Raw genomic sequence first — 21,811 nt, forward strand, 5'->3', positions numbered from 1 at the left:
AAACACTTTTTTCCATAAACATAATAAATAGTCTGGGTATGTAGGAAAACTGTACTTTGCATAGTCTAATGATCTCTGGACAAGAGATGTAATCACTCCCTTATTTCTCTGCTTTCCCACTGCTGCCGCCTCCCAGGATGGGTACTTGAGGAGGCAGAAAGTCTCCGCTTGTTTACTGCATAGCAGGAACAATCACTCAGATTAACTGTCTCCAAAAGAGGAGCAGGGATTTTCCAGTCGAGAATTAAGGAAAAGGTTTAGGCGCATCTTTCACTAATTGTAAAACATCGTCTTGTCTAAAGCATCATTTCAAATGTGAAAACAGCTATCCCTTTCCCCCCAAATATCTCTTTTTCAAGCAGTTTTGAGTTCTTTCAATCTTTTCAAAAAATTCATATCAGAGTTTCAAACTTTACACATATCCTTGCCATTACTGTCCTTACATTTGAGGCTCCCCAGTGTTTTAACCTTAATCAGAAGAAGACCCTAGAGTCCACCTTAATCAGAAGACGACCCGAGAGCCCACCTTAATCAGAAGAAGACCCTAGAGCCCACCTATCCAAATGAAGAGGAACAAATTAAGTATATTGAAGATAATTTGTTACTAGCAACATACAGATTCACTTAATTATCTTTGTGTGTGTATGTGTGTATGAATGTATGTGTATATGTACACTGGGTTAAAACACTGGGGAGCCCATGCATTTTTACATTAGGAAACACTGCCCACAATAGCAAATTACAAATAACTTGGTGATTTTATTGTAACTACTTTCATAGATTATTTAAAGGCATTTTAATAAGACATACATGAGCGGCAAATCATCCAATGAAGTACCAATGTACTAGCAAATTGAGCTAGTATAAAGAAATTCTTAATTTATATTTGAACCATAGTGCATACACACACATGCCTAACTACCAGAAAATTACACCCCAAAAAACTATTAATATCAATAATGTAACATATGTCCAGGCGAGTGAACATGAGCTTCCATTTTGAGGCTTCTCCACCCAGCAGGCAGAAGAAAAAGCCATGTCCTGTCCTGTTAGGAATTTATTAGGAGACTCTCCTCACACTTATGAGGGAACTGGAAATAATGCTCAGAGCTAACAAGGTGCTATGCAAAGTAGGGAGGGGAGGAAGAAAAAAACTAATCTCTAAGACATGGCTTTAGGCCAAACTTTACATAGATATGTAGGCCAAATCAAGTAATAGCCTGGCTCTGGATAAAAGCAAATACCAATCAACTTGAAGAACAGCTTTTTATCCTAGATCACAAAGAATTCCCAGTAATAATTTTTGAAGGTCAACAAACATAAAATGGTCAAATATATACAGCGAAAACCCCACTCCAAGCTAGAATAGGCAAAAAAACTGAAAAGAGAAACAAACCTACAAAGACTCCTGATAATGGAATTACCAGACAGATGATAAAACAATTCTGCTTACCATGTTTGAAGACATTTGAAAACTAAGTCTAAAAATAGTAAAGAGAAAACTATAAGAAGTGACTGAGCATGCTTGATGCAGTACCCTAAAGAACTTCTAACAATAACAATTTAAACTCAAACAGCTAAGAAGAAAATTATCAAAATATATTAGAAGAAATTATCAAAAATGTAGTCTAAAAAATAGAGAATTTCAGAGCCATGGGAGATAGAGTAAAAAAAAATCTAAAATAAGCTTTTGACCCCAGAAGCATTAAAGAGAGCACTGAGATATAGAGGGACACAATACATGAAGAAATGCTGGATGAGAATTTTCTAGAACTGGTGATTGACATCTACCCACAGACACAGAAGTTCAAATGAATCTCAAATAAGAAAAATAAAAATAAACTCTCATCTAGACTCATCATTACTAATGGCCAAACACCAAAGACATAAAGAAAATCTTACCAGCATATATTCTAAATCAAACTATGACTTCTTACTGAAAAGAACAGAAGCCAAAAGAGAGTGAAGTAGTATCTTCTTCAATATGCTGGAAGAAAGTATCAATCTAGAATTCTGTAGCAGCAACAATATATTTCAAAAATGAGGGTAAAATATAGACCTTTCAGGAAAAACAAAAGCTGAAAGAATAGCAATACAACATAAAGGTAACATACAGGTAGGAGGGAGACAAGTAAAGTTAATAAAATGTTCTAAGATCCTTATATTGTTTCAGAGGAGAATAAAATATTAATTAGCATTAAACTTTAATAAACTTGCATATTATAATTTCTAGGAAAACCATTAAATGAATGGCAATGTTATTTAATCTCAAAAGAGAGAGAATAGAGATATAAGAAATTCAAAATAAAATAGAAACAAATTTCAAAATAAATTAGGAGCTTAAACAATAAATACATAATTAACTATATTAAGTGTAAATAGAGAAAAATTTCTAAATCTAACTATGGAATAAAAGAAAATATATGTGAACCATAGATGTAAAAACAGTCTAGTATCAAGAACATTTACAACTCAAAAACAAAAGACAATCCCATTTTAAAAATGAGCAATGGATTTGATTAGACACAGCTCCAAAGAAAATATACAAATGGCCAACAATCACATGAAAAGATGCTCTCTCAACATCATCATTAGTTAGTAAGGAAATGGAAAGCAAAACCACAATGAGATACCACTTCATACTCACTAGGTTGTCTACAATAGAAAAACAAAACATAACAGGCATTGGGGAGGATGTGGCGAAATCAGGACCCTCAAGCACTGCTGGTGGAAATGTAAAATGGTGCAGCTGCTGTGGGAAAGTTTGGCAGTTTCTCAAAATGTTAAACATGGAATTACTGGATAATGCAGCAATTCCACTCCTAGATGTACACCCCAAAGATATGAAAACAGGAACTCAAACAAATGTTCACATGTTCACAGCAGCACTAATCACAAAATGTGGAAAAGCCCAAATGTCCATCAAGAGACGAATGGGTAAGCAAATTGTGGTACATACATGCAATGTATTTATTACGGAGCCGTAAAATGAAATAAAGTACTGATACACGGCATATTCATATCAACCTCAAAACATTACTCTAAGTCGAAGAAGCCATACAAAGGTTACTATTGTATGATTCCATTTATGTGAAATATCCAGACTAGGTTAAGTCCATAGGGACAGAAAACAGATTGGTGGTTGCCAAGGTCTTGGTGGGGGAGAACAGTGAATGACTGCTTAATGGATATGGCTTTCCTTTTGGGTTGATGAAATGTTTTGGAACTAGACAGAGGTGGTAGATGCACAACATTTCATACATGTCCTTTAATTTTGTACTATCTGCCATTGAATAATTCACTTTAAAATGGTAAGTTTTATGTTATGTGTATCTCACCAATAAAAGAAATGTTTCTGAGATTGGTCCATGATGCTATGCGTATTACACTGCATGGATAGACCTCAATTTGGTTATCTATTCATATGTTGATGAGTATTTAGGTTGAATCCAGTGTGTATTTATTATGAATAAAGCAGTCTGTATAAATATTTTTCTAGACAAATGTTTTATTTATCTTTGGTAAATTCCTATGAGTGCCCTTATCTTTTCATAAAAATAACTGAAAACAATACCCAAAAAGTTAGGTATCAAAAATATAACTGAATCAAAGATGGAAATCAATTACAAATAATAAAGCAATGATGCTTTATCCTTAAGCTCAACAGACTTAGGTCAATAGGATATGTTTAATTACCAAGATAAAGAAGAAAATCAAAGAACAAGTATTAAATGCTAATACTCTGTTAGCTAAATTGTATCTGAAAGTTGAATTAGGGATCTTTTAATACTCCTTACCTTACAAGGGAACAGAACCATCTTTCTTACATGTTTTCAAGAATGAATTATGTGAGAATAAAGAACTTTCTAAGACACCATGGTAGAAACTGAGAGGAAATTCTAGAACCAGGCTGCCTGAGTTTGTAGTCCAACGCTGCCACTTGCTAATTATGTAAAAACTTTGTGCCTCAGCTTCCTAATCTGAAAAATGGAAATGATAATAATATTAAGCCCAGAAAGTTGTTGAGAGGATTAAGTGAGTCCATCTATGAGAGATCGTAGAACACTGCCTGACACAGTGTAAGCAGCTGCTGACGCCACTACCATCACGACCACCAACCACACCACCACCGTCATCATTCCCACTTCCTAAAATATAGTCAAGACAATTTCAGACACCAATGGTTGTTCTACTGAAAAGTACTAAAAATTAATAAAAATATGCAACTACTGAGAATATTTACCTAACTATCCGAGGAACTCAAATAGTTTAAACCATCAATACAGTTAAAAATGGATCCTAAGGGGCTCAGTTAATGATCCTTCCCAAAGACATCAGGAGAGATCCATGGAGCTCAGTTAGTATTGCTGCATTTTAGAAGTAAAGAAGCATGCTTCTGACACCGTATCACACCACAAACCTTAAACGCACCCATAGTAAGAATATATTCTTACAACAAATCTTTATGTCCATATTTTAGTGTTATATTAATTTGAGAGGATAGATTTTTCAATCTGTTAATGGGAATTAACAGCTTAAAATACACCAAAATTTCACAGCTTAACAGAATTTCCTCTTCATTAAAATGAAGAACGTTTGACCTCTAGAGAGAGTAGCTACGGTACACCTGGTATAAAATGATAAAGTGGGCCAATCAGATTCCTCTCAGGAATTCAGAAATATGATAATGAGAGGAAGGAAAAAAAGATATAGTAAGAATTGTACCTTATACAGAAGGCAGCTCAGGAGAAAATCATGTATAATCAAAATTAACTGTGAAAGTCATTCAAATCATCCTGTAAATACCAGAGTTTGAGTTTTTGGAAGATCAAAAGCCAAGATTTTGTTGTTGTTACTCTGTATTTAGTATCTTTCCAGGTCCCAATTCTCGTGTCTGTGGCTCCTTGGGTCTCCTACAGCACTTGATTTTGAATTTGGAGATGCCCTGTTGGTTTTTAGAATTAACACATCTTTCCTGAGGTGGTTTGAGGGAGTTTCTATTTCCTGCCACTAAAGAGCCTTGGTTATTGGAAAACTCTAGCAGGCTACAGAGCTCTTCAGTCAGGAAAAGAATGCAATTACAAAATACACATTTTTACTACTGAGAGAATTTATAGAATCCCCAGCTACATTTTGTTTTTACTATTAACACATGTGAATATAAAATTTAAACTCCAAGTAGAAATCCAATGGTTATTTAAGCACCTAAAAATGATATAACATTTTAGAACAGCTATTTTCAACCAGTGTGCCACGCGAATTTTTAAAACATGAAATACTTGACTATCACCAGGGGCGTTGATCTCTTTTCTCTTAGATTGTCAAATAAAAAAATAACAACAACCAACACAACAATAGCCATCTGGTGTGAATTAATCAAAATTATACCTTTTTTTTGTTGTCAGATCAGCAAAAAACATAACATTTTTTTGGTGTGCTACATGCAGAATTTCAGTAATTAGTTTATCTGTGCCATGAGATAAAAAAGGTTGAAAATCACTGTTTTAGAACACTGGAAATATCCTTACAACTAAACTGAGAAAAAATTTTTACTCATGGAAGAAGAATAGTAATTACAAACTTTCAATTATTTCTATTTGACTATTTATGAATATCTGCTCCAGACATTTAAGGACAACAGGATGACAACAAAGATAGCAATTATCCACACACAACTATTACCACTGAAAAACACTTTTCTACCTTAATGGCCCTCCTTGTAAATGTTATTTTCATTACAGTACAAAAAACTAACCAACAAAAAAGAAAAATAAATTTAAAAAAACAAGAAAGTTATATAGGATATAAAAACCATAATAGAATGGAAAATTGGGTAAAGAGAATAATCCAGTGGCAAAGAGGTTCCACTCTGTTGCCAAAAGGAAAGAACACCAAAGCTAAGACTTCCAACTGTTTCACAGAAGTCTCGCACTGTAACAGGATCTCTTAGCAGTCTGAATAAAGTTCTGGCAATGACTTTCTCCCCAGTGGTTCTAGGCTTTGACTCGGAACGTTACACTGGACGCTGGGATTCTATTTAATTAAAACAAAATTCACATAAAAGGACTGTGTAATCTCAATATGCTTAAAAATAAATTTTAAAAGGAAGTGAGACTATAAAATAAACATCATAAAATTCAGTTCAATTAACATAATACATTATATGCAGTCTATCTCTAAATAGGTTGCATTCTTAAACTGATCTATTAAGAACTGTTCAGAAGTTTTTCTCACATAGAATATGTTGGTCAGTTTAGCTGGAATGGCATTATAAGTACTATACTTAAGCTAACTAGGTCTCTGTGCACTAGCGTCTGACCCCCCACTACCAACTGATACAAGAGCAAACCTGGCCATGGAGGGCAAAGGCAGGCAGAGCACTAGTGATCCCAAATCTCATTAAACTTCCTTCCCAGGTCCACTGCTAGCCAGATATTCTGAATTGAGGAACAAATGATAGTTGGTGCTATAAGATGTTCAGGGCCTCTAAACTTGGGATATCCCTAACTTTTATGTGACCTTAGGCATTCTTTGTCCTTAGGTATTCACAAATATGGATCAAGTTGCCTTGTTTTTAACTTTCGCAAATCAGAGATTTTAGAGTTAATTTCATAACATTCTAAATATACTCTATATTTCTTTACTAATTGTTGACCTTACATAAGTCAAACTACTTTTAAAGACATTTTAAAAACAAAATTTTTCCAGAGGGAATGTGGGGGTGGGGAAGTAGGCAGGGATAGATTAATCAAAGAACTTATATGCATATAAGCATACCTATGGACACAGACATGGTATGGGGAAAGCCTGGGGGTGGGGGAGATGTGGAGAGGAGGTCAATGGGGGGAAAAGGGGACGTCTGTAATACTTTCAACAATACACATAAATTAAAAATAATAATAATAAAATATATTTTTTAAAAATAATAAAAACAAAATTAAAGAAATGAAGGAGACAAAAATAAATCAACAAAGTAACATGGCAAAGTTATAAAAATATGGACTTCAAAGTTAGACACACCTGATTTGGGCACACACAGCTCTGTCACTTAACCATGTGGTCTTGCACAAGTTTTTTTTAAATCTTTCTCAGACTCATTTTCTTACCTACAAAATGGGAATACTGTTTCACATCTCACAGCATTACAGTGAGGACTAAATTCGATAATAACATATGTTACGAAGCTTATAGATTTAAAGTCACCAAAACAATTTCCTTACATACTCTCATGCCTTTTCAAGTATTATTCTTAGAAAGAAAACGTGTGATGTTCTGGACTATATAAGGATCTTACTTTGATGAGCCTTGCTTTGCCAGGAGGTAAGGTGCTTGAATTTGTATTATTCTTATCTTAACGCTTTAATTTTGCTGTGTTTAAGTCCTCTACTAGTCCTTTAAATTATTGATTTTATTTTTTTGTTAACCTAGCCTATAATTATTTTCTCTTTCAATCTGTTAGATCCCTGATGTTAACTTTCTATTGCATTTCAATTATCTTCTAACTGTTATTATATTAACTGCATCTTCTTCAAATGTAGCCTTTTTCTTACTCGTGATTATTCCTTCACCAACAACATGCCAGATAATATAACCCCAAACTATAGCAGTAACTCCATTCAAATCGAAATTCAGTTGTAGCAGATAATACTCATAAAAGATCACTGGAGGTGTGGTCTTGAACATCCATTCTTCTAAACGGTCTGAATGTTTTCATTGGGTCAAGACAGACTCTTGGAAGCCTGTACAGTTGGATTACATTGTTTTGGTGTCCATCATTATAATCCAGAGTTTCTCAAAGGCAGCACTATTCATATTTTGGGTCCAATAATTCTTTGTTGTGGGGTGCTGTCCTGTGCATTGTAGGATGCTCACCATCCCTGGCCTGCTAGATGCCAGCAGCACAGCACCCTTCCTCCAACTGTGAAAACCAAAAATGTCTACAGATGTTGTCAAGTATTCCCTCGGGAGCAAAACTGTCCCCAGTTCAGAAGCCCTTTAAACTGAATTTGACCTTGGGGTTCTGATATCTGCTTACATTGAGGTATCTGTTAAAACAAACAGCCATATGAAGGAATAGTGTTGTGAATACATCTACTGTATTCCTCTGTTTCCCAATATGAGGGCCCATAGGAGAAATCTGTCTCAGGCCACAGTGCAAACAGGATGTTGTTTTCTTATGGGCAATGTGAATCCTTAACGAATGATGTTTTCACTTTTTCTTCAGCCACTGGAAAAGCTCAAAAGCAAATTTAGAGTCCATCTTGGATAACATTTTAGAATCCACAGCATGCATTTACGTGTACTAAATCTCCCAAATATCTGTTTGATTCTTTTTTTTTTTACCATGAACTTATTTTCATCTTACTATAATACATATATTTCTGCATGCGAACACAAACCATTTTAAGAATGAGATTAGGTATACATTAATAAATAAAGTAGGTATAAAATTATAATACTCCCCAGCAGATCACCCCTTTTGGTCTCACTTTATCACACCTCTCCAAATCTCCTTGTATTAAACCTGGATCTTTTAGTGTTCCATTACAAATGTTTAAGCCTGTTCTCTCCAGTCAAACCATACAACTAAATCCACACACTTCAGTGAGCCATGTCAGATATAGAAGCATCTGTTTAAAGTTTTATAACTATGTCCTTCTACATTTATTAGAAGTATGTTCTTCCCGATGAAGACCAGCACACGACAGGCACGAAATTCTAGATGCTGTGTATCCAAGAGGTTGTCCAGGCATCAGCACATCACCCGGCAGGATGATGGGAAGACAGAGAACTCACGTCCCCTCTTCTGTTGCTGATGCTGGTTTTGCAAATTTTCCCTTTCCCCACTAGAGCCTACTTCTAAACCCATGCCAAGTAACATTTGGAACTCATCCTGAACCCTGGTGCATGACAGATGGTGACACAGGAGTGGCCCATCTTGCACAACAGAGACAACTATGAAGGGTCCTACCTGGCCCTACACTCTCAGATTACTTTTGATAGTGCTGAAAGAAACTATTTTCTCTCATTTTACCCTTAACATAACCATTCCTAGACTTTAAATCTGATATCAGTATTATAAAGGTTTGTCAACAGGTGGACAGATAAACAATTTGTGGTATATCCATACAAGGGAAAACTTTTCAGCAGTAAAAGATAGTATTGTTAGTACCTATACATAGGATGTAGTGAATACCCAAAATATTATGCCATGTGAAAGGCACAAAAAAGTATATACTGCATTATTTTATACAGAAGAAATTCTAGAAGAGGCAAAACTAACCTATAGTGATAGAATACAAATTAGTGATTGTCTAGGGCCAGCAGAGTGCTGACAGCAAAGGGGCACAGGGAACGTTATGGAATGATGGAAAGGTTCTTTTTGATATCATTATCTTGATTGGAAAGGTAGCTTCACAGTTTATGCCTTATCTAAATACTAAACGCTTAAAATAGGTGCAAAAGTATTCTTGCTAAAAATGTATACCTTCAAAATAATAATGAGAAAATATCAGACAAACCCAAATTGAAGGATATTCTACAAAAGTATCAAGGGCATGATATATAGGAAAGATGAGGCCCTGGGGAGTCTAAAGGACAAGACAAGTGAGTGCAATACAAAAATCCTGGAACAGAAAAAGGACACTAGTAGAAAACTGGTAAAAATCCAAATAAAGTCTGTAATTTAGGTAACAGTATCATACCAATGTTAATTTCTTAGTTTTGTTAATTGTACCATGGTTATATAAGTTTTTAACATTAGAGGAAGTTATATATGAAAATTCTCTGTACTTTTCTGGCAACATTTTTTATAGTCTAAAATTATCTAAAAATAAAAGTTTTTAAAATAGGTGCATTTTATTGTGTGTAAATTTTAACTCATTAAAGCTGATATAAAATTAAAATAAATGTAAATGGGAGTTATTAAGCAGTAAGACTAACTACAAGAAGCAAATTGCTCTATTCTTCAATATTTGAGTGAACAAATCTAGTAGATAAAACATACAGCATTTCTTACCTAAAAAAAAACCACTAAATTAAACATTACTAATGGAATAAGAATCTCAGAATTACTTTCCTCAGAATCATGATATATTCCTCCAAAGACTAACACATAATTAACAATAAAACCACTACTTGTTCAAATTATGAGACAATGAATTCATAACTTTGACATCTACAGTAAAAGTATTTAATTTCTATGACTCTCACGTCTAAGAATTGTTATACTTGAACTCCAATAACTGTATCATCTTATTTAATATTACTTAAAAAACAGAAATGAGTAGGAAAACATGCAGAGAAAAATTTAAACTTTTATAGCATACCTCCTCTGTTGCCATTTTCTTCATCCTACAAAATAAAAAAATATACGTATCCATGTATGAGCACATATTTATAAACCCTAGTGAAATCACAGCAAGGCTCAATCCAATTCAAACTGCCCTCCCCAAAATGTGCCAATTACAATCTCATAACAGTGCCTTTTGCCAGAAGGATGGAGCCTTCCTAAACAGAGACAGGAAGACTATGAGGGAAGACATCAGGAATTCAGTTTTTGACACTGAGTGTAGAGACCCCCACAACAGGTGTCAAAAGTAGGCAGCTGATGGATGAACCTAGAACTTGGGAAAGAGGGCCAGGCTGGCCACCACTTACTGTACTATATATAATTTAATAAAATGTGCCTTTAGGGACTATTACAGGAGCCAGAATTGTCTTTATATAAATTGAGTGGCTCCAAAATGCTATATATTTCATTTCTTGTATTCAATTTTGTGGTTTGTCTACTTGGTTTCATTCATCACTACCAGGCTGTCCTGCTGCTATTTATCCACCTCTAGCTGGGAAATCAGATAAGCAACTTTGAAAAACCAGTATAAAAAATACATTTATTCAAATATTTGTTGAGATGCTATACTATGAAAGCTACAATCTATAGTAAAACAAAAAAGACATTTAGTGGAGGGCTGATAATTTATTATATAACTTTTGACCTTTATTTTGGCTGCCTATATGTACTGTATGTATTTTTTCTGGTTATAAGCTCTGTTCTGAGGCTAGTAAGGTTGCCAGCTAAGTGGCATAATAAAGACGTTATATTAATTGCACATTTTCTAAAAGCTATAAATATTTTTAAATTCCTTTGAAGCGAATGGATAAAATTTCATAATTAAAAAGGAAAAGATTTCAATATATATTTTCCATGTAAAATTTACAAGGCAGACCTATTTGCAAGAACATCTGTGTTCAATAATAATAGCATTAACAGCTAAAGTTTACTGTGCAATTACTCTACACCAATTCCTGGACTGAGTGTCTTACATATATTATATCATTTAAGTAGCACAACAACCTGTGAGAAAGGTGCTGTTATTGTCTGGTAGGTGACTGACGCAAGATCACAGAGCTACCAAGGGGCAGAGATGGGACTCAAACCCAGGATATTTCGACTCCAGTGACTATGCTGTTAACAAGTATACTGTGTTACTAAAACTTCTAGAAGTATTTTCCAATAACAGAAATAACAACGATGATGATGCATTTTTAACCTGTGCTTCGTAAACTATCTTAAAAAATTATACTAACTATATATTCATCATGACCAAAAGCTCTTCTTCAAAACAAAACAAAACAAAAACAAAAGACAAAAATAGATTCAGTCTCAATATGTAATTAAAGGGGCTAATAATTACCAAGTGCTCTCACATGCAGCCTAACACATAAGTAATACTATGTTAGACATTTTAGGATAAAGTAGATTCTTAGAAAACCCAGTTTAGCAGTCTTAACAGACATTTCAGGAACCCCAAAGTGATAAATTTTAATTCCAAAAATAGAAATTATTCATGACTGTTAAAAACTACTCAGTACTTTAAAAAGCTTACTCTTTAAAACATTTTACTGGAAAGATATAATAAAAAGAGTATGGTCTCCAGAAGCAATTTCACACTATATTTTAAAAGACAGTCTCAGGGTAATAGAAATTTTGAACTAGAAAGGGTTTTCTAATCTTCAATTCCCTCAAATTAAAATGGAAATCTAGAAGTGAAAAAAAGTTAAGTGGCTTGGCCAAGGTCTCACAACTCTTCTAAATATCATATTTCCTTACACTGTTGTATAACAGTTAAGCATCAGGCATTCATGTTGGCCAGTTAAAATCCTAGGTCTACGACTTACTCATTATGTGACTCAGATCAGTTTCCAAATGTTATGTAGAGCTAATAAAGAAGTGAGATAATGCTCATAAAGAATAATAAAGAACACAGAGCAAGTACCCAGTGTGTCAGCTGCCATTATAATTCTTCCATGCTGCCCCTTATTAGACCATGTTACTACTATACACGGAAGCACATGAATGTAATTTACCCTGGTACAAAGCTGCGTTTTCAGACTCTCGCTTGCCATTATATTACATATCTGAAAGTCACATGTTATTGTAATCCCAATAACTTTTTATAACTGTTAGAATACTTTAACAAACTATTTCCTCTGCATTCTCTGCCTAGAAAACTCACCACCTTTCTAGATAGCAGAGAAACAGCTACCTATTAGAAAAAGGAGAATGACTTGGAATTAGAAGTCCTAGCAAAACAGATTTGGAGTTCATAATCAGTATAACCTTCCAGAGAAGATTAAAATTTTCTGTTCTAGAAGGTAGAAAAATGTCTAAAAGACATAAAAGAATAAAAATGAAAAGAAAACACTTCTAAGATAGAAAGAAGGTGGGAGTGGAGGATGAGAAGACAAGAAGGAGGCAGAAGTAGCTTTGTTTTTGTTTCGAGCTACTTTAATTATTTCTCTTACCTTATATGAAAGTTGAATTGCAGACTCTGGGGGATAGACAATAAAATGCCTTAACGTGAAGCCAAAGCCTTGAGATGTTCTTTTCAGCATCACTGTTTTGGGGCCCGGCCAGGAAAACGCTTCATCTTCGGATGGTGATACAGTTTCACTTTGTTCTTTTCCATCTTTACTTTTTGATACCTAAAATAAAAAGATATTGAAATGTTAACTACTAATACACTACTCTTCCTCACTTAGAAGAAATGATATTTAAAAATATGATACTTGCGTGCAGCTGTGATCTTAATAGTGAAAAAAGAACCATATTCGGATGCATGAACTGTATGTATGAGCACAAATCATGCATATCATCAAAAACTAAATTTTGTTCTAGAAAGGGATGCTATAAAATATTAATCAGAAGTAATAAAAAACTCTTGGAAATTAGAAATTTAACAGCTAAAATTTAAATTCAATAGAAGAAACGAAAGATAACACCAAGAAAATCCTGTAGAGCCATAAGGACTAAGAAACAGAAACTATGAAAAAAGAGACATGAACCTCTTACCAAGTAGGACTACTAAAGCTGTTATCAGATCGTCCCACAGCAACAACCAATATTAGAAAATAACAGATAAGGCCTTCAGGTTCTGAGCATAAATTCAGTATCCACATAGATATCCTTCCACTATCTTGGTCTTAAAATTCTTTTATCTCTTCTCCTCCACTCTTGGCTTTTATCTGGTCATGACTGAAACCCATTCACAATCTCAAATCAAGGTTCCATTCTTCATTCCCTGATACCCTAACCCTAATGATTCTTTAATCTGAGCTGACCCTACCACCTTTGCCCTGTCCCTTACCACCCCATGTACTCACTTTGCTCTTAAGCCAGCTTCAATTCACTCCTTTGCCTTTCTCTCACTTCCTCAAAATCACCTAACCCTAGATAAATCAGTAATGCCTACCCTGGGACTGACTGCACCTATGGAACTGAACACAGGTGGGGAAAACCAAATACTAAGCTGAATGTTTTCACTCCAAATTCATGACCTCTAACCTCAAGACAGCCTTTGTTTTTTTTCAAATCATCACCCAAAGATATGTTTCTATTGATTTTTAGGGAGAGAGGAATGGGGGGATGAAAAGGGGGGAGAAACATCAATCAGTTGCCTCCCATACATGCCCCAACTGGGGATGGAACCGGCAACCTAGGGTATGTGTCCTGACCAGGAATCAAACCTGCAACCTTTTTTAGTGCACAGGAGGATGCTCCAAACAGTTGAGCCACCTGGCCAGGGCAAGAGAGTCTTCAGTGTTGTCTGTCAATGATAATTCTCTCCAGTCCATTCATCCTCAATGACTAATTCATTCCTTCTCCCCAGTTTTCACTTGTAGCTAATGACCCTGTTTTCTATTACAATGAAAAAACATAAGCAATAAGATGACAACTTGCCCTGGCTGGGTGGCTCAGTTGGTTGGAGCATCTTCCTGTGCACCAAAAGGTTGCAGTTTTGATTCCTGGTCAGGGCACATACCCAGGTTGCAGGTTCAATCCCAGGTCGGGGAGGCAACCAATGGATGTTTCTCTCTCGCATCCACGTTTCTCTCTCTCTCTCTTTCTCTCTCTCTGTCAAAAGCAATTTAAAAAAACATATCCTGCCCGGCCAGCATGGCTCAGTGGTTGAGCATCGACCTATAATCCAGGAAATCTTGGTTCAATTCCTGGTCAGGGCACCTGCCAGGATTGCCGGCTCCATCCTCAGTAGGGGGCATGCAGGAGGCAGCCGATGACTTTCATCACTGATGTTTCTCTCTCTCCCCCTCTCTCCTCTCTCTGAAAGCAGTAAAGATATAAAAAAACAAAACCAAAAACCATATCCTCAGGTGAGGGTTAAAAAATAATAAAAATACTAAGATGACAATTTAATGGACTGTGCATTTACTCACCTACCTGCAGCTGTGCTCTTGTTCTCCTGTCCTCCCTCCCATTACAGTGCCGAACCGTCCATCCTTCTAAGACCCCACCACTTGTGTACTGGATCCCATTCCCTCTCACTATTTAAAGATACGATTCCAGCAACTCTCCACTCTCTCTTTTGCATCATCTATTTCCTCTGTATTATATCATTTCCATAAGCAAATACACATTTTGTAAGTTCTTTACTCTTTTTTTTTAAAATATACTTTTATTGATTTCAGAGAAAGGAAAGGAGGGAGAGAGAGAGAGAGAGAGAGAGAGAAACATCAATGATGAGAGAGTCATTGATCGGCCACCTCCTGCATGCCCCCGACTGGGGATCGAGCCCACAACCGGGGCATGTGCCCTGACTGGGAATCGAACCGCGAAAGCCTGGATCCTAGGTCGACGCTCAACCGCTGAGCCATGCCTGGCTGGGCTGTTCTTTACTCTTAAAACAACAAAAAATTCTCTCTTGACCACACCACTCCGTTGTGTTTGTCTGCCTTTCTTTAAAACAAACTCCCTGAAAGTTGTCTACAGTCGCTACCTCAAATTCTTTTCCTCTCATTTTCCCTTGAATCCCCTTAAATCAGGCTTTTGCCTCCATAACTCCCTGAAACTGCTTTTGGCAAGGTCACCTTTGCATGGCTAAACTGAATAGTCAATTCTCAGTTTTCATCTTTGATTTATATGTCGGCACAAGGATCACTCCCTCCTTGAAAGATTTTCTCCACTTGACTTCCCATACTGATTTTCCTCCTAACTCATGGGGTCCTTCTCAGTCTCCCTCACTAGGTCTTCCTCTGCTAAACTGATCTTGGGTGTACCCAGAACTCAGGTCTCTAGCCTGTGTTTTGGAGATTCAGTGTCACGCACTAAATACCATCTACAAAGAGATGACTCCTCAGTTTTTACCTCTAATCCAGACATCCACCCAGTCTAACAGGTATCTCAAACTTAACATGTTTGCACTGTTGCTAATATTTTTTTATTAAATTACAACCCCAAGTTCATCTCAGTAATTTTGAAATGTCACCTTTATCAAATGGCAAATACTTGTATATGCTTGATTCTGCTATATTTTTATTATGTTTCACTACTGAATCTACCTATTGCTCCACAATGATTTGCTTCATATGAAGGTGATAAAACTTAAAAATGCTCCTGAAAGCTATTTTTGCATGATTAAAATATATTACACTGTGAAGAAGGTAAATTCAAGAGACTTCTAAATCCTGAACATTTTCATCACATAGTCAGTATTTGGGCTGTTTGTTACTAGTTAGCTATTTATCAATTTCATTTTCTTTCTGGGAAGACAGCTTGATATTATTTCGAAAACAAATAGTGGAGGCAGCTCTGATTGAGTTCTAGTCAATGAAATGTGAATGGAAGTCACATGTGATAAACAAAAGCAACAGCACTTCTACCTAATAAGCAAGTGGAAATTGAAAACTTAAAAAATGTATACCATTTATTTAAAATATTAAGTACTTAGAGATAAATCTGCCAAAAGACCTGCAAGGCCTGTAAGCACTGCTGAGAGACATAAAGCATATCTGAATAAATGGTTCAGAAGACTCAGTACTGTTACAATCTCAACTCTCCCCAAACTGATATATATATGCAATAAAATTCCAATCAAAATCCTAGGAAACACTTGTGTAGAAATTGTCAAGCTCTTTCTATACTTCATTTTAAAACAAAAAGAACCTAAATAGCAAACAACTTTGAAAAGGAACAAAATTAGAGTTATTTATACCAGAAGACCTATAATCAAGACTCTTAAGCCATCTATGGGTATGGAGCCTCTGTACATTTGAAACCATTATGGCCCAGCTCGCGTGGATACAGGAGATCTGGTTTGATTCCCGGTCAGAGACCATGCCCGGGTTGCGGGCTCAATCCCCGGCAGGGGACTGGCAGGAGGCAGCTGATCAACAACTCTCTCTTATCACTGATGTTTCTATCTCTCTCTCCCTTCCTCTCTCTGAAATTAATGAAAATATATCTTTTAAAAAAGGAGAAACTATTACGAATGCATTTTAGTTTAGCCTCCCTTCTAGGATTTGAAGATTGGGGCAGGAGTGGGAGGGTAAGAGAGCACAACACCAAACATCAACATGGGATGTTCAGGCTGAGATCACTGCAACAGTGATCATACGATCAGACAGAATTTGTAGGATAAAGGTTATTATCTAGGCTTAGTTAACCCAATAGTTTAGTTAAGCTTTAAGTAGTGACTGGATGACTGAATCCTCCTTTTGTGATACAAATGAGAGAATCATTTTACATATGGGCGTTCTCCAGCGCACTCTCTCTCTCTCTCCCCATTCATTCAGCAAATAAATATTTATTGAGTACCTAGTAGGGACTCAACACAGTTTCACACAGTGGACATTCCTGAAAACAAGGGCGAATGAAATATGTACTGTTTATTTTGTTTTATTAATTAAGCTTATTATTTTGAGATAATTATAGATTCACAGGTAGTTGTAAGAAATAATACAGAGGGAGCCCATGTAATCTTTATACAGTTTCCCCAACAGTAACATCTTAGAAAACTATAGTACATCATAACCAGGATATTGACATAGATACAATCCATCCGTCTTATTCAGACTTCACCAGTTTTACTTGTGCTCATGGGTATGTTTATGTGTTTATGCTATGCAGTTTTTTGGGGGGGATTTGTTTTTGTTTGTTTTTTAGAGAGAGGACGGAGGGAAAAAGGAGCGAGAGAGAGAGAGAGATCAATGTGAGAAACACTGATCAGATGCCTCCTGTAAGCACCCCAACCGGGGATCAAACCCACAACCTAGGTATGTGCTCTGACAGGGAATCGAACCCGCAGCCTTCTGGTATACGGGACGATGCTCCAACCAGCTAAGCCACACTGGCCAGCGCTATGCTACGCAGTTTCTATCACATGGATAGATTTGTGTATCCACCACCAGTCAAGATACAAAAAAGTTCCATCACCACAATGATCTCTCCTGTTGCCCTTTGTAACCATACTTACTCTTTCCTTTCACCCCTCACCCAGTCCCTAACCCCAGGCAATCAACTAATCTATCCCATCTTTCTATCATTTTGTCATTTCAAGAATGTTATATAAGTGGAGTCAGTCAGTCAGTCAGTAATTTTAGAATTGTGCTTTTTTTTTTACTCAGCATAATTCTCTGGAGATTCATCCAAGTTATTATATGCATCATTCCTTTTTTATTGATGAATAGTATTCCATGGTACAAATCAGGGGTGGGTAATGACTGGCCTATGGGCCATATACGGCCAGTGAAATCATTTGGTCTAGCCTGCCAAGGCAACCGCAGGAGGGGTTGAAATTTAATAAATCTAGGAGCTTTTTTCATAGCTAATTTTTAAGTTGATAGTTTTGTTTGGCCCTCAAATGACATCTTAAGTATCCAAATGGCCCTTGGCAAAAAAAAGGTTCCCCACCCCTGGTATAAATGTACCAGTTTGTTTAAAAGACATCAGGGTTGTTTGCAGTTTTGGAGTATTGTGAATAAATGAGTTATAAACATTTATATACAGATTTCTGTGTGAACATAATTTCCATTTCTCAAGGATAAATGTTCAAGAGGGCAATTTAAGAGTTGTATAGTAATTGCACGTTTAGTTTTGTAAGAAACTGTCAACTTTTCCCAGAACAGTTGTGCAATTTTACATTCCCACCAGCAATGTATAGCTGATCCAATCTGTTTCTGTGCATCATCAAAAAAGCATTTGACACTGTCATTATTTTTTATTTTAGGTGTGACAGGTGTAGTGACTTCTTATTATGATTATAATTTGCATTTCCCTAACGGCTAAGGATAAACATCTTTTCATGTGCTTAGTTACGCATGAAATTGTAAATCACAAAGAATCTTTAGCATTTAATCAATATAAGTGAACCTTTCATGTTACAGCTGAGGAAACTGAAGCTCAGATTAGTTAAGTGATTTATTCAAGATTATTGGAGGCCAAGATCAGGGCAAGAATTAAAATCATGATTTTCTGAACCTGAAACTATTTCTCTGAGAATATTTCTCCCCTTTTTCCATCATCTATTCTGTAGTCTGCATAGATTCTTCCCCCAATTGCTTTTTGATATAACTTATATTTTTAATTTTTATTTTTCTGCAAGACTCAAATTTTAGCACTATAAAAATTTTACATGTGGAACAAGATGACAGCATAGATAACTGCGGTACCTGCTGCCTCCCACGATCACATCAAAATTACAACTAAAATACAGAACAACCATCACTCACAACCTTCTGAAATCTAGCTGAACAGAAGCCCTACAACCAGGGAACTGAAGAGGCACCAAGACCGGTAGGAGGGGTGGAGACATGGGTGAATTGGGGCTGAATCGGGGAGATGCCGCTGCTGTCCCACACCCAGTGTTCCAGGATAAAACAGGGAAGTTTCCTGAAGGAGTGAGGGGACCCAGCCCCACAACAGGCCCCCCAGCCCAGGGCTCCAGGGCCGGGAAGAGATGACCCCACAACTCCGGGCTGTGAAAACCAGCAGGGATTGTGGCTGAGGGATGAGGAGGCTTCGGGAGCCCCAGGCAGCTCCTCTTAAAGGGCCCGTGCATGGACTCACTCAGACACGCTCCCTCAGCCCCAGTGCTGGGGAGCAGCTGGAAAGGAGCCTGGGACACTTGGGGAGGAACTAACCTGCCTGAGATTGGAGCGAGAGGTGGAGGGGTAGCTTTCTCCCAGGCAGAAGAGCTGGCAGAGGCCACTGCTCCTTCAATGAGCCCTTCCCCCACAGAGACGACAGGCAGGTGTCCTATCTGAATCTCCAGCACCTGACTCACACCTTTGGCCCCACTCTGGAGACTCCAGAGACTCCTCCCCTCCCTACCTGCAAGCTCATCCAAGCCATTTCTAGTGGCTTTTCTGTGCAAGTGGCCTCTCTAGCCTCAGGCTTAGAACTTTCCTAAAATCTCTCAAAAAAGCAGCAGCTGGCCTCAGCATGCCCCATACATCTTGATAAATGGCCCCAGGCCTGGCACTAGCAGCAGCCTGCATTGGTTCATAGCTTGGCCTCTCCTGGACACCTCCAAGCCCAGCACAAGTAGCAGCCATCTACAGATTGCTGTGTAGCTCATGCTGGGTAGCCCTGGGCAAGGCACAGACAGAAGAGTAACTTTGCACCTCACAGGAGGCCCCAGAGACAATGCACTGGGTGGTCAGCTTCGACCATGCAGGGTTACAATCTTATGACATCCACAAGTGACACACAAAAGGAGCACACTCAATGAACACCAAAGTTCCACTGAAGTAAATCCTGCTTCATAAGGGCATCTCCTGCACATCAGTTCTTCGGCTGTAGTTGCAGCTGGTCCTCATAGCCAATTGGCCTGGGGGTCAATTCCTCCCTGTGATGCCAATAGCAACCAAGGCTAACTACAACAGGACAGTGCTCACAGTCCACACAGGGGAGCAACTAGAAGGCCCAGCTCAGGTGATTGGGGAGACTGAGTCACTGGACCTACAGGACACCTACTACACAGAGCCACTCTACCAATTCCAGGAGACATAGCAGCTCTACCTAATACATAGAAATAAACACCAGGAAGCAGCCAAATGTGGAGGCAAAGAAACATGTCACAAAGGAAAGAACAGAAGAAATCTCCAGAAAAACAACTAAATCAAATGGAGCCAAGCAAGCTACTAGGTAAAGAGTTCAAAACAATGATTATAAGGATGCTCAAGGATCTTAATAAGACTATTAAGGAAATGAATGAGATCATCAATAACATAATAAAGAACCAGTCAGAAATGAAGGCTACACTAACTGAAAGGAATAATTTATAGGGAATCAACAGTAGAGTAGAGGACGCTGAGAATCGAATCAGCAATTTGGAATATGAGGAAACAAAAAACACCCAATCAGAAGAGCAAAAAGAAAAAAGAATCCAGAAATATGAAAATAGTATAAGGAGCCTCTGGGACAACTTCAAGAGGCCCAACATTCGTATTATAGGAATACCAGAAGGAGAAGAAAGAGAGCAAGAAATTGAAAACCTATTTGAAAAAATGACAGAAAACTTCCTGTACCTGGTGAAAGAAATAGACTTACAAGTCCAGAAAGCACAGAGGGTCCCAAACAAGGGGAACTCAAAGAGGCTCACAGCAAGACACATCATAATTAAAATCCTAAAGGTTAAAGACAAAGAGAGAATCTTAAAAAGCAACAAGAGAAAAGCAATTAGTTACCTACAAGGGAGCACCCATACTACTGTCAGCTTATTTCTCAACAGAAACCCTGCAGGCCAGAAGGAAGTGGCAAGAAATATTCAAAGTGATGAAAAGCAAGAACCTAGGACCAAGATTACTCTACCCAGCAAAGCTATCATTTAGAACTGAAGGTCAGATAAAGAGCTTCACAGATAAGAAAAAGCTAAAGGAGTTCATCACCACTAAACCAGTACTACATGAAATGTTGAAGGGTCTTCCTTAAGAAGATGCTAATGAACAAAAGAAACTGACAAACAAAATAGACCCAAAGACACTGAAGCATGCAACAGACTGTCGTATCTCAGAGGAAGAGGGAACGGGGATGGGAGGGTCGGAAGAGATTAACCAAAGAAGTTATATGCATATATGCATAATCCATACACACAGACAATAATAGGGTGAAGGCCTTGGGAGGAAGTGGGAGGAAGTGGGAGCAAGGTGAAGGAGATAAATGGGGGTGGAAATGGGACACCTGTAATACTTTCAAAAATAAGGATAAATAAATAAATAATTTTACATGTATTAAATTTATTTCTAGTGTATTATGTCTTGGCCTCACGGCTCTGAAATACATTCACATTTCCTTTTCTATTCCTTTAAATCAGATAGATCACTCTCTTGGATCAGGGTTTCATGCTTCAAGTTTCTAAAATGAGCCTACTGTGTCCTGCTCTAGTAAGCTCTTTACAAAAATGGAGAAGATGGGATGAAGATTAAGCAATTTCTTTTTCTGTTCCCTGAAAACTAAGATTAAGATCTTTGGATGTAGCATATCTCGGTTCAGTTGTCCCAATTATTCTGTCCC

At 37.1% G+C, this 21,811-nt stretch overlaps 1 protein-coding gene across 6 annotated transcripts in view; it reads right to left on the bottom strand.

Annotated features, from left to right (window-relative positions):
- The window catches only part of ARHGAP21 (Rho GTPase activating protein 21), a 122,362-nt gene that overhangs the window by 61,040 nt on the left and 39,511 nt on the right, over window positions 1-21,811 (bottom strand). For all 6 annotated transcript variants that reach the window (XM_087825525.1, XM_016224713.2, XM_016224712.2 and 3 more), the window contains 2 exons: window positions 12,808-12,987; window positions 10,329-10,353 (listed from right to left, as the gene is read on the bottom strand). In XM_087825525.1, coding sequence (XP_087681651.1) covers window positions 10,329-10,353; window positions 12,808-12,987 — 205 coding nt within the window. The remainder of the gene's footprint in view (window positions 1-10,328; window positions 10,354-12,807; window positions 12,988-21,811) is intronic.

The sequence above is a fragment of the Miniopterus natalensis genome, chromosome 1, assembly GCF_054644295.1.
Source record: "Miniopterus natalensis isolate mMinNat1 chromosome 1, mMinNat1.hap1, whole genome shotgun sequence".
Lineage (NCBI taxonomy): Eukaryota > Metazoa > Chordata > Mammalia > Chiroptera > Miniopteridae > Miniopterus > Miniopterus natalensis.